The following is a 13,409-nucleotide window of genomic DNA, read 5'->3' on the forward strand; positions in this document are numbered from 1 at the left end:
AATATGATTGCCTGGCAAAAGATTTTGAGAATATGGAAACTATAAGCGAGATTGAAATGAAAGCAAGCTTTGAGATACCTCAGTTACTGAACAACTAAAAAACAATGGCATGGCCAGCTGAAGGTGATCTTCTTTTGATGGAACAACACCCTCTGCTTGCAGACAGGCCCAAGGGTCAGAGCAGACCCTGCCAGCTTGGCAGAAGGGGCCCAAAGAGGAGTTTTTAGGGTTTAAAATGTAACACAGCATGGTAATGTAATGATTCTTATAGGCTGTATGTCAATGCTATAGGATTTGTATATTGTACTAGATTGGTTAGTGAGAATCAGAATATTCAACACAGAAGATTTATTGTGTTGTAACGGGAACGTTGCGCTCTTAGCTCTTACCCTTTTACGCCCTTACCCTCTCATCCTCTCTCTCCCTCTCTTCTCTCAGCCTGCTCTGAGCTGTGTTTGGCAGCTCCCAGCAGGGCCCTGCACCCAGGCCCTTTGCAATAACCCACAAGTTCCAGACCTGGCTGCAGAGATCTCTGTCTCTGTCCATCCTGACCATCCTACCCCCCGATGCTCCTACAGACAACAAAGTCTCCTGCAGCATTTCCAGTGTCATTTTCCCGAGCAGGGGCTCATGCTGCTCACTGAACTCCATGCTTTGCTCAGTTATCTGCAGAGTTCAGTCTTCCAGCCCCGGCTCTGTCAAGGGCAGACTTTCTGATGGGGCCAGTCCCTGCTGCCAGCTGCTCCAGACACAAAACCATTAACACAACAGCCCTCCCTGGACCCTTCTCTGCAGTTAATTGTTATGATGGGTCCCTCTAATTCATGTGGGATTGTGTGTAATGTGTCATTGCATCACTCGAATTATTCAGGGGAAAGAATGATGAGTGGTTTGTGGCCCAGTGAATAGCAAATACTGCTATTCTTGTGCCACTCTTAGGCTGGGGCTTTGTCTTAGTGACAAGCCTGTTCGATGACAATAAAGGAAAGGGAATTGGAGAAAATGGCCAAGGAGAGAATCTTTGTTTTCTGTCCCTCATTCCAGTCTCCCTGGAATGTGAGGAGTAGCAGTGAACAAAGAGAAAGCACTTGAAGCATTGAAACAGACTGATAAATGCCTTTGTGATAAACTGCTTTTCTGCTCATCTGGAAGGTCAGTGGTCCAGTTTTTCTCATACTTTTTACCATGATAAAGATCAGATGTCCAAAAGAATCAGCAATTTGGCCAAGTGAATTTTAGGAGCCACTTGAATCAGCAGATAATCAACAACAATTGTGGAACCTGTTCAAGAAAACAACTCAATACTCCCCTCTGTGCTTCAGCCAGGAAAGGAACTCACCCACACACATCCCCAGAGACTTGTTCAGGAATTTGGAAATGGAAATAGTAGGAGAACTGCTTCTGGTTCTGGTTTTGCTCTGGTTTATCTTCCAGAATAAAACAGGAGTCACCCAAAACAGAGGAGGAAGCTTCTACTCCCTCTGTACTGAGTGACCAGCCAGGGACACAAACAGCTCCCCCCACTCCTGTTTTGCTCCCAGATGCTGCAGCAGAGCAGTTCAGCACCTCCCTGTCTCCAAACCCATCATGTTAGTGGTCGCAATGGAGAGTAAGTGCCCACTGGTTTATCTGAAGTCCTGTGCACACAAGATTTTGCTTCCTTCCATACTGTCCTGACCTAAAGAGCCTTAAAATGCAGAGCCACGCTGCTTTAGCTTTCAGTCTGTTGACAAATTTAATCATCAAGGTACAGATTGGCTTTTGGGTACACAGAATGAGATTACAGTGGAAAAAACCAGTTTTGAACATTCAAATGAAAGTTCAGTTTGATAAGGGCTCTACAGCCCTGAGCTGCCTCAGCTGAGATCCATCCTGCACTGGGATTACTCAGGAATCTCACATGGTTACACAGTCAGGAGACTCTGGTATTACAGATGGACATGACCTATTTTCAAGTGGGAAGACTGTGGAGAAAGAAATTGCAGGACTGGGCTCCTGACACACATGGTTTCACATGAGAAAGCAGAAATAGGATAAAAAAATATACCACAACACCCATCCCCCAAGTTCTAACCAAACATCAGGAAGCAGTGGGAAGTTTCCCTTTATACACCCAGTGTGGTCAGCAAGGTCACTCCACAGGAGGAGACAGGGGCAGATCACAGCCCATGAGCCTTTTCCAGCTAAGAAGCTTTACAAACAGAGCAAACCCTCCTCCTCAGGCATGATTCAGGCTGGTGAGCAGAAATCCCAGCTACCTGCTGGCAGAACCTGGGGGCAGCAGTCTCCAACAGCCCGGAAGGGACCCACGTGCTGCAAATCAGACCAATGACGCACACAGGGAGAAACAGCAGCACAAAGAGAAGGGGTAACTCACAGCAATGAGCTGGTAGGAGTTGTTCATCATGGCTATGAGCATGTTCAGCAGCACAACGAGGGAGATGACGTTGTAGGTCCCAAACATGGTGGCCCCAACAAACTCGGTGAACTCGTGTCTGGCTTTCACGTTGGTGACGTAGAGATTCAGCAGCCCAAACACAGACCAGAAGAGTGACTGGAGGGTCTCAAAAAGCCTGCAAAGAAAACAGATTTTTAGCTGGCTACCTGATGCTGGGGGATGGAAAATGATCTTTTCCCACACAGATATTGGGAGACACCACTCAGCCTTTTATCCCTCCCTGGGGACAGCCTGTGCTCAGCCACAGTGACCCACCAGCCAATGCATGTGAGAGCTGTCCCATCAACAGCATTTGCTGTCTGTCCAAGAGCCCAGACCACATCCTTGTGAGATGCAGCGAGCACAACTTCCCCGAGGAACCCAAGGCTCCCTTCCCCACTCTGCACATTACACAGAACAGCCACAATATATTCCATTTAATTAAAATTGCCATGCTGCGATGCTGCTGCTATCTATAAACTCTCCTGTTTAATCAGTGCCTGCATCATTAACGTGTCTGCAGGATAAATGCTCAGGGAACCCAACCCCAGGCGTGACTGCAGCAGTGAACAGTGCACAACAACAAAGCACCACTAGGTGGGACATGGCAGAAATCACAGCACTTGCACCTTTTGCTCTAATTTGCTCTGTTTGGAATGCACCTGCCCAAAATGCTGCTCTGTTTGCAATGCACCTGCCTGAAGTGCTGCTGTGTTTGCAGCGCACCTGTCCAAAATATTGCTCTGTTTGCAGTGCACCTGCCCAAAACTCTGCTCTGTTTGGAATGCACCTGCCCAAAACTCTGCTCTGTTTGGAATGCACCTGCCCAAAACTGCTGTATTTGCAGTGCACCTGCTCAGAATACTGCTGTATTTGGAATACACCTGCCCAAAATGCTGCTGTGTTTGGAATACATCTGCCCAAAGTACTGCTGTATTTGAAGTGCATCTGCCCAAAAACTCTGCTCTGTTTGCAGTACACCTGCCTAAAATGCTGCTCTGTTTGCAGTGCACCTGCCCAAAATGCTGCTGTATTTGGAAATACACCTGCCCAAAATGCTGCACTATTTGCAGTGCACCTGCCCAAAGTGCTGCTCTGCAATGCACCTGCCCAAAACTGCTCTGTTTGGAACACACCTGGCCAAAATGCTGCTCTGTTTGCAGTGCACCTGCCCAAAACTCTGCTGTGTTTGGAGCACACCTGCCCAAAACTCTGGTGGCTCTGAGTGGTTGGAGCAGCAGCTCCCACCCACCACGGGCAGAGTCCCTGGCAAAACCCTGCAACCACTGCTCGGTAATGACTCAGATGAAAGAGAGTCATCACATTAATTCAGCTCAAGAGTTTCTCTTCTTTTGAAGGCCTCCCTCCCTAGATGAACCAGACCTGACCCCACTGAGCTGGTGAGATCATCTCAGGTCTCTCTGCTTCCAGTGACCTTTCGCAGTCACGTCAGACGCGTAATCAGCAATCGAAGTAATTGCTCTATTTGGGCATCTTTGTTTTGGCTTTCCAAAATATGGCATTTATATCATCCAAAAAATGACATTTATATGCCTGTTAAAGAGTTCCCATTTTGGCCTGAGGTCAGCAGATGTTTTCAAATGCAACTTCTAGACACATCAATATGAATAATTCAGATGCTTTCCTTGACATACCAGGAATCTGTTCTCCCATCATCTCCAGGCATTTGTTCACATGTATCCTCATGCCTTATATGAGGATTCTGTTTATACTTTGTGGATATAGCTTATGTTTTTCACTGGCAAAAATCAGAAAGATGCTTTAAAGGAAAAAACCTTTCTCCCAAAGCTAAGGCTGTTTATTAGGCTTATTAAATAACCAAGGTGGTAAAACACAGATTAACCAAAGAATGCCAAGCATTTCTTTACTAGAAGTGGTGGAGTGCTAGCTGCCGTTTAAAATATTTATAATATTTTTACTATTAACAGTAGAAATACTACTTGGGCTGCAGGTACAAGAGAGACAGAGGTTCTAATCACTGAACTGAAATCAGTTCTAGAAGTGATCAGTGTGTTGTTCTGGATGCACAGTACTCCCCAGGTGTGCAATCTGGGCCCAGACTAAAGCAAACATTCACATGTGAGCATGCAGTGCCCTTGACAAAGGCACCAAGAGGTTCCTGCAGCTCTGCAGAGCAGCGAGGATGCTGTGAGGTGCTGTGTCCTCGGTGTTTAATGACAGGACAGGTCCACAGCCTCTTTTCACAGTCCATGTTTCAGGGGGGCTCACACTGCTTTGGAGAAGCAGCTATAAAGAAACAGAATTTTGGAAATGGTGATTGAGAGGCTGTCATGCCCTGCTGAGTGTATTTTGAATCCTAATCAAACAGAAGAATTCTCAAAGCTCCACCACTCTCCATGGTGGCTTAGAGAGTGCAAGTGACCCCTCTGCCACAGGAACCTGTGCCCAGGGGAATGGCAGGGAGAAGGACACAGCAGGCAGGGAGATGTGACTTCCTCCACCCCTTCCTCCTCTTCCTCACCCTCCTTCAGTTGCCAGCATCACAGCTATAAACATATTTTCCAATCATCTGCCTAAGCAGCAGGCACTCTGCTTTCCGAGGGATGGCAAGGCCAAAGCAGAAAGCCTTAAATTATTCATTACTTCCCCTCGTTGCTGTCACAAAGGAATATTACTTTTCCATGATCTGCGTGTGCAATGCAGAAAATTTCCTCACCAAGAAAATGTTAATCCCACCCTTTGAGAGTAATAGGAAATAACGTGCCAGTAAATAGGTGTCACACTTGACACAAGCTGCACACACACCAGGGGCGTCCTCTTTGCTCCCCTGAAGAATTAGAGCTCATTGTGTGAGCCCAGGAAGGCTGGTGGGAACCAAAGTGCACTGATTCAGAGCTTTACAGATTTATTCCTTCATAAGGAATGAGCCATGAGCAAAGTCAGGGTCCCCAGCCCTGCCTGGACTGGCTCCAGCCTCCTTTGCTTCCCCCCCAAAACAATATTTGGATCTGCAGCTGCTCCTTCCCAGCCACTGCCCCATGCTGTGCATCTGCTCCCCAGCAAAATGTCAGCTTGCGCTGGGGGTGTTAATAAAGACCATTTAAACTTTTAAGAACACGTTAAATAAATTTCTTAAGCAAGCCTCAAACAAAAAGTACCTGCAGAGTGTTCTGTCCCCTGCCAGGAGACCTCACTCCTAATGGATCCCCTCCCACTGGGATTTTGTTTTACACAAACCTCTGCCACAAAGGCTGAGCCCCCTCAATTTCCTTTCTGTGCTACATTCCCTTGGCAGGGGGTTTAAATGAATGTAAGGGTGGCAGAAATTGTGGTTTGTATTTAAGCTGATCGACACACTTTCTGCTAAGTGCTTCTTGTATAATTTTTAGCTCTCAAGACATTACACCTTCTTACAGACTTCAGGATGGCTGGTTGGTTGCTTTGTTGGTTTTTTTTTTTTTCCTGCTGGCCCAATGTTCTTTTTCTTCAGTTAAATCCTCCTGTTGCTTTCTCCACTTACCTGACACAATGAAATCTGTAAAAAACCCAGTGTGCAGAGGTGGCAGGCCCAAACCAGAAGTGAACACATCTGTTCACCATAGCTCCAGAGAAAGGCAGGGTTTGGTACTGGATTTTGTAGGCTTGACCCTTCCTGAGGTAGAATTTACCCCTTAACCACACTGTGCTTGCCAAACTACTCTTCCTCTGGCTGCTGCATCAATATGGACGCAGATCAAGGAATAAATTTGTTATTTAATTCCTTTGCCAGGGCAGCACGACACATTTCTGGGGCATGTGAAGCAACTAAAACAGAAAAAGGTCTGAAATCTTTAATTCTGTTTCTCATTAGCACAGTGCAGGTCCATTCACTTCCCTCAGAGATGAGTTTCATGAGAAAATGAATCAAGCCTGTGGTGTTCCTGCTCTGCAGTGGGAAATGGCACATGTCTGGTGTACCAGGGCCTGCTGCTCTTGAAGGATGGGCTCTACCCCATGAAAATTCCATATTTCTTTTAGGAGAGAGCCCACAGGACAAAGCTGGAACCTCTCCTCTCCCAACCAAGTCATGTGGCCTGAGCCATTATCTGTTTTTGATAACAGTGCAAATACATCCCAAATCCTTTCTGAACCCCAAACCTTCAGCTGACAGAGGGAGGAGAATTATTGGGCATCATGACAAGTTTTATTTAATTTAGCATAAAGTGGTGGACAACAGTTTTGTTTTGCTTGTTTGCAGGGCGTGGGCCTTTTTCTAGACCGTGCTTTATTTATTTCTCCTGCCATTGTGAGTTAAGTACTGTGCAAGCAGCAAGAACAATCGGGTGGGGGCTGATTATTATAATTATTTCTACTATTAGTAATTAAAACAAATACATCAGCAAGACAATTCATGTCATTTTTCAGCATGTGTTCGCTCTTTCAGCTCTGCCAGATGTCCTCACAGCAATTTCCATGCCAGCATCTCAGTAAAGTACCAGCATTCCCAGCAAAAAAAAAAAAAGGTTCCGCAGGGATTTTAGTCTGCAAGGAAATCAGAGAAGCCAGCAACATCACGTATCCATAAAAATGGTCTAGGTGAGACTGTTGTTGTTGCTGCAGGCACATTATTTATTAATCCCTGTTTTTAACAGGTTTATCCCTTATTTTCTTTGTTTTATTCAGGTTCCCCTCCTTTCTTCAGTAATTAGGCAAAACAATTACTGCAGCAAAAGGACACTTCCTTTCCCAAATCTACTGAAATTGTGCATAGTCACAATAAGATTTCAGTTGCAGGATCATGCAGGGAAACTCCTTGGGCCAGAACTAAAAGGTCTCCCAGCGCCAGACCTAAGTGAGAGTCTTTGTGACAGCAGAGCTCAGCACAGTGTCTGCCCCACTTAACTCCCACCTCTCCTGCAGGGCCAACCACCTCACCTGGCACTTGCAAATGAATAAATAAAGGCTCTGTCAGTGCAGTGACAGGCAGCAGGCGAAGGCAGGGGACAGGGGAAGCACAAAGAAGCAGAAAGAGAGGATGTCTTACGTGGAGAAGGCATTGTTCTGTTTCTCACATCGGATCCCCTTGCAGTTGTTGGGTTCCTCCGAGGCACTGGTCTCATAATAAAAATAAAGCTGGTTCAGTCCATTGGCAAAAGCCAGAAGCACCAGGCAGTAGATAAAAAGGAATTTGAGGATGTCTAGCAGCATGCGTCCCAGAGAAATCTGCAGGGGTCCCAGGTGTGAGTTGGCTGTAAACAGGGAGATGAGGCGCAGGGAACTGAGGATGTTGGATATTGCAAAGAGGGCTTCTGCAATCAGGGTCGGGTGCCACATCTCCCACTCCTCCCGCGGGCGAGAGCCGTTGTACTGGCAGAAAGGACGGAAGAACAAGGGCATAAAAGTGAGATGAGGTGTAATGACTCTGAGGTGACTCCACTCCAAGGTCACACCCACTGACCCAACCCTTCACAGGTAAATCCTAACCAGGTACTGTGGCACAAAAGGGGCTTTTAATTATCACTGCAAGGAGCCCCCAGCGCTGGGAATAATGTGCTCTGACTCCATGATTCAGAAGGCTGAACAATGGCTTTATTAAAACTATACAATATTACACTAATACTACATTAAAACTATACTAAAAAACTATAAAATGATAAAAACTATATTAAAACTATTCTAAAGAGATCCTATCTTATCCTATACTATACTATAATAAAGATACTAAAGAATAACCTGTGACTGAGACAGCCAGGACACAGCTTTGAGTGACTGGCTAATCACCCAAAACCACTTTCACCCATGGCCAATTAACCAAATCACTTTGGGTAAACAATCTCCATAACACATTCCACATGTGCAAAAACAGGAGCAGCGAACAGAGATAAGAATTGTTTTCTCTTCTTCTCTGAGGTTCTTGCTGCCTTCCCCAGGACAAACCCTTGGGAATTTGTGCCTGCTGCTCTCTGTGAGGAGAGCTGAGGCCACATTTAACCCCTTACACCCCAGCTGCTGTCAGGCTCGCAGTCAGGATTCAGGAGGCTGACTTGATTAGGGTAGAGATGAAGGTTTAATGATGCTTTTTTATGAATTCTGCCTACTACATTATGACCCCCTGATGGTGAGAGATGTGGCACCAGGTTTTCTTTAGAGGCTTTGGGTATATTGGCTGTTCTTAGCCTAAGCTGAAAAATTAGGGTTTTTTAAAATTTGTTTTACTTTTGAGTTCACAGTCTGTGGGTTCCTGATGTCCATGGCTTCATACACAACCTCCTTCTCTTTTAACGTTTAAAGGGGTTCAGATTTTAGCATGTTCCAGATGTAAATTTCCAATTACTTTTGTTCTTATTCCTCCTAAACATGTCTGCACATTATAAACACTGCACATTCCAGGAACAATGGGAGGCAGGGAGAAGGGAGGGAAGAAGAAAAGCACTGAACTACTGGATGCTTTCCTTCCCATGTAATCTCAAAAAAAGAGCAGGCAGCCCAGAACCAAAAGGCTTTTTTCGTATTAATTTTCTTATTAGTTAATTTGTCATGGCAATTTTAGGAGAGTTGCTAAAGCAGAGGTCTTAATTACAGCTGAAACTGGGTACAGTTGAGTGCATCAATTACAACATTAACTGGGTTTGTAATGTAGCTGTAAAAGCAGAAGCATTTTCTGAGCAAAGTGCAGCCAGACGCGAGCAGGTACCACAAAAGATTGGTTCTGTAAAATGTAACTGCTCTGGTTCCGTGAAATGTAAAATGTAACTGCTCTGGCTTAACGACAGTGGCACAGAGAATGGAGTCAAAGACATTTAACATCAAGGAATAATTGTCCTTTTAACATTTGTCTCCGCTCATTTAGCATGCGTAAAAAGGCAGAACTGCACTCAGGATAACACAGCTAAAACCATAACCAGCGTGTCTGGGGCTCCTGAAATAATTCTGCTGCCTCTGAAAAGGAAATGGTACCAGTATCACAGTGACAGGATGAGATTGCAGAGACTTTCTATATAAATCTGAAGGTCCAATACACAAATTCCAGCGTATTCAAGGGCTCCCAGTTTTTTCAAGGGCTCAGCAAAAAGCAGGTTGGTATTTCAAACTATCCCTCTGTATGAAGGAGATGAGACATGATACAAAGGCATTTCAGCATGACCTCGGATTGCTTCTGACATTTCCAAACTGTTCTTTATTACATGAACATCATGGCCCGAGCCTGTTAACTTGATTTGAAGATGGGTCTTCAAATGCCTACAAACAGGCAGAGAGGTGAACTTTTTGTGGATATTCAGCAATGGGGGTGGGTGGGACTGGGAAGCAGATTTGCTTCTGGACAGCAGATTTGCACAGTTATTCCCAATTCTCTTCTGCAGGCTGGCTGGACACAGCAGCCTAGGGCTCTCTGCTAAGGTTTAGCACAGATTGCACATAAAGGTATGGGGAATACCTTTTTTAAAGGTATTAATATTTTAAAATCTATTTTATATTTTAAAATATTGCTTTAAAAAGAGGTGTGGGACACTCTTCTGTGCAATATTTAAAGCAATAAATAAATAGAGCAATATTTAGGTCATTAATGTAATATTTTAGTCCTTTATGAACTGATGGTATCTCCTCACTTGGCAAATAGCATCTTTAGAGCATCCTGGCATCACAGGTAACAGAAAACAGCAGATTTCAGAGTTATCTAATGAAGCTGGGTATCTGGGAAGGCTGGAGTAGTTTGGTTTGGTGTCTGTTCAAAAGATGAAACACAGCAGAGATGTACACAGAATAGTACAAATAAATTACACCATGCTGTCACATTCACCCTTCCTCATTACACGATAATTCAGTGCAGCAAATGGAAACTGATTAAGAAAGTATTTCTACCCTATAATTAGCCTGAAGATTCCACTGGTATCAGACAATATTAGAGCCAGGTCTTGGAACCAGTCAAATCACGGAAAAAAAAAAAGTCTTCACGTAAAAACAAGGATGGAGAGCATTTAGTGTCAGTATGCAATTTATTTTTTCTGCTATTTGGCAGAAAGTTAAATGTCCATGTAATCCTTTGAAGTTCTATGAAGTGTTAGAATATGGTATATTGGCATATATCCCAGCCTCTTCCAGCTCAGGGCTGTTCTATAAATAACAAATCATGTTGCAAAATGTTTTGGAGCCATTATCAACCTTACAAACCCTCACACTGCAGCGCACACTGCAGCCCCTGAGTGACACAGGGCAGAGGGGACTTCTGTGACCACGTGTGTCGCAGACATCTTTTATGAAAAATCCTTTCCTTAGGATTTTTCCTCCTGAGAAGCTGAGAGGCCTCAGGAACAAAATGTAAACATTGATTATCTGCTGCTGTGGAATGCAACAGGTGCCTCTGTGATTGGCTCATGTTGGATATTTGTAATTAATGGCCAATCACAGCCCAGCTGGCTCAGACAGAGAGCTGAGCCACAAACCTTTGTTATCATTCTTTGCAATTCTATTCTTAGCTAGCCTTCTGATGAAATCCTTTCTTCTATTCTTGTAGTGTAGTTTTAATGTAATATATATCATAAAATAACAAATCAGCCTTCTGAAACATGGAGTCAGATCCTCGTCTCTTCCTCAATCCGAAAACCCCTGTGAACACCATCACACACGTGTTTCAGGTTTTCTGCACCTCTCAGAATTGTCTGACATCCTCATCAGGAGCTGACCTGAGATGGGTCAGGTTTAACCCAGGAGGTTTTGATCTGGGCTCAAACTGATCTGTTCCTGCCAACCCTCCTTTGTGTGCTGGCCCATGGGGTTTTGTGTTTGACCTGCACGTTTCTGTGGCTCTCACAGGGAGCACAAACAGAGCTGCACCTCCTCTGGGGCTGTGCTTTGGCTGTGAGTTCACATCCCAGTGTGTGCCTGCACAACCCCTGGATGCACAGCTCCTCTAGGAATTTGCGTGAGGAAGAACCAGATTGGTAACATTTTAAGTTTTGTCCATGCATTTTGCCATTTCCAGCTTTTTTTTTTTTTTTATTGCTTGTGGTTTAAAGACCAACCTTTCAAGTCTGTAATTTCCTCCCTGGTTCTGAATGTTGGGAGAATAAAAGACATAATCTGTTCCTGCTTTGATGCTGTTACAGAGCTGCCTCTTCAGGGAGCAGCAACCAGCTTAAAAGCTTTTCCCTTTGAAACTCTGACTCACCAGGGCTGCAGCCTTCAGTATTTAACAAAGCCCCCATAGCAGGGCTGTTTGCACTCTGGAGTCAATGGGCTTGGGGAAATTTTCTCCTCTCTCCCCCTCTGCCTGCTGGGCAGGACTAAACAAGGCTGCTCTGGGGAAGGGTTTGTCCTGGTTATTGGGAGCTGGGCTGCCAGAAGGGGAGACCTTGCAAAGCTGGGAAGAGCTGGAGTGGCCAGGGAGCAGATCCCAGTTACTGATTTACACCTGAGTAATTCCACTGACTGCAGTGAAGCTGCTGCTGATTCATACCAGGGGAAGAAGTAGGCCAAGCACGAAGCTCCAGCTGAAGCCAAAGAGAGCTGTTGCATAAGGAATTTTACTTTTGTGTCTTGTCTTTGAAAAGGGGAGACAGAAGGAAAGTGCTTCAGGCCATCCCCTGGCTTCAAACCCTGTGCATATGCTAATTTGGAGCATCAGAAGTTTATAAATGTGGAAGGTGCTTTTGAGGATGAGCTCTGATGTGGGCTCTCACCACAAATGGAACATGACAGGGAAGAACCTACAGGGTGTTAAAGCCCCAGCTTGCTCCTTTGTCACTTCCCTGCCCACAGGTTGCATACTGAAGAGTGAGTTGACCCCTTTATATCAGATTATCAGAGAGAAGCCTCCTAATAACAGTCTTGCTCTTCTCAGTAGACCTGTCACAAACTTTTGATCACTAATCTCCAGATCTGTAGGATCATAAAGATTATAAAGCTTGGCTCTAGAAGTTTTCAGGTAACCCTGTTCTTGTTTTCCTTCTACCATTTTATTTAAAAGCCATGTTTTCACTCTGCACTGTTGAAGGAGGTCCAGTGCTTGCACAGAAAACAAAGTGCCTTGGCAACTGAGTAGCTACAAAAGGCACAGAAAGTGGAGAAATTTCTCCCCAGTGCCCAAACAATCTATTTAGCTTTTAATCAAAGAGTCGGAATGATCAGGATGTTCATTCTCCAAACAAAATAGTTTTCCAGGTGAATTTTCAAAATTGGACTGCTTGAAAAGCTGCTATTTTCTTTGCTCTGGGATTTTGATTTGAATCGTTTGTACCCTGTGTACCACAGCTCTCACCAGCACATTACAAATTCCCTCTCCCAAGTTACTGTACCTTGACATAGGCAACAATTTTAAGGGAGATCGTGGCAAGATAGAGGGAGTTCATTGCAAAATCCATCAGATTCCACCAGTCATGCACGTACTCATTGAATCCACCATCCCACATTTCCTTGATTTCTCCCCAGATGAAACCTGCAGAAAGAAAGGGAGGTTATCACCATGACAAGGCATTATTTGCCATTAAAACCCTGTGTATATACACATGATGTAACAGCAGACAGTTTGAAATTAACAGCTTGGAAAAAATGCCTCATCCCTCCTGCCTTCCACACAGTACAATGCTGCTGATTATGAGACATTTTACAAGTCTGTGGGGAATGCAGTCTGGAGAGAGCTGAAAAAGACCTTGGTTTCCTACCCAGGGCTCCAGATATGCACATGAGGAGACTGCCTGAAACACATGTTATTTATAACCAGGACGAGTGAATTGGCTCAGCTGAAATTTGCTCTACGTGAATAAACTCTTCAAGCAGCTGTATTTGGTATAGTTCCTAATAGATGGTCTGCTCTCACAGACACTGTGAGCAATTCATTGCTCTGTTGGACAGCACCGATTTTCCCTGACTTTCTCTAGCAGCACCAGAACCAGCACAGCTCCTCCCTGACCTGGAAATATCACCCCAAAGAAGGAAGAAATGGATCCATTCTCTGCTCAGCCACTGCATTGATGCATCTTGCTGTAGAAAAAGCCCACAGGGATTATTAGTGAGG

General features: G+C 44.7%; 1 protein-coding gene across 1 annotated transcript in view; it reads right to left on the reverse strand.

Annotated features, from left to right (window-relative positions):
- Positions 1-13,409, reverse strand: part of TRPC5 (transient receptor potential cation channel subfamily C member 5) — a 72,179-nt gene that overhangs the window by 20,457 nt on the left and 38,313 nt on the right. Inside the window, exons 4-6 of the mRNA XM_005419892.2 lie at positions 12,691-12,830; positions 7,443-7,765; positions 2,378-2,573 (exon numbers count right to left, since the gene is read on the reverse strand). Coding sequence (XP_005419949.1) covers positions 2,378-2,573; positions 7,443-7,765; positions 12,691-12,830 — 659 coding nt within the window. The remainder of the gene's footprint in view (positions 1-2,377; positions 2,574-7,442; positions 7,766-12,690; positions 12,831-13,409) is intronic.

This window comes from Geospiza fortis, unplaced genomic scaffold (genome assembly GCF_000277835.1).
Source record: "Geospiza fortis unplaced genomic scaffold, GeoFor_1.0 scaffold157, whole genome shotgun sequence".
In the NCBI taxonomy this organism is placed as follows: domain Eukaryota; kingdom Metazoa; phylum Chordata; class Aves; order Passeriformes; family Thraupidae; genus Geospiza; species Geospiza fortis.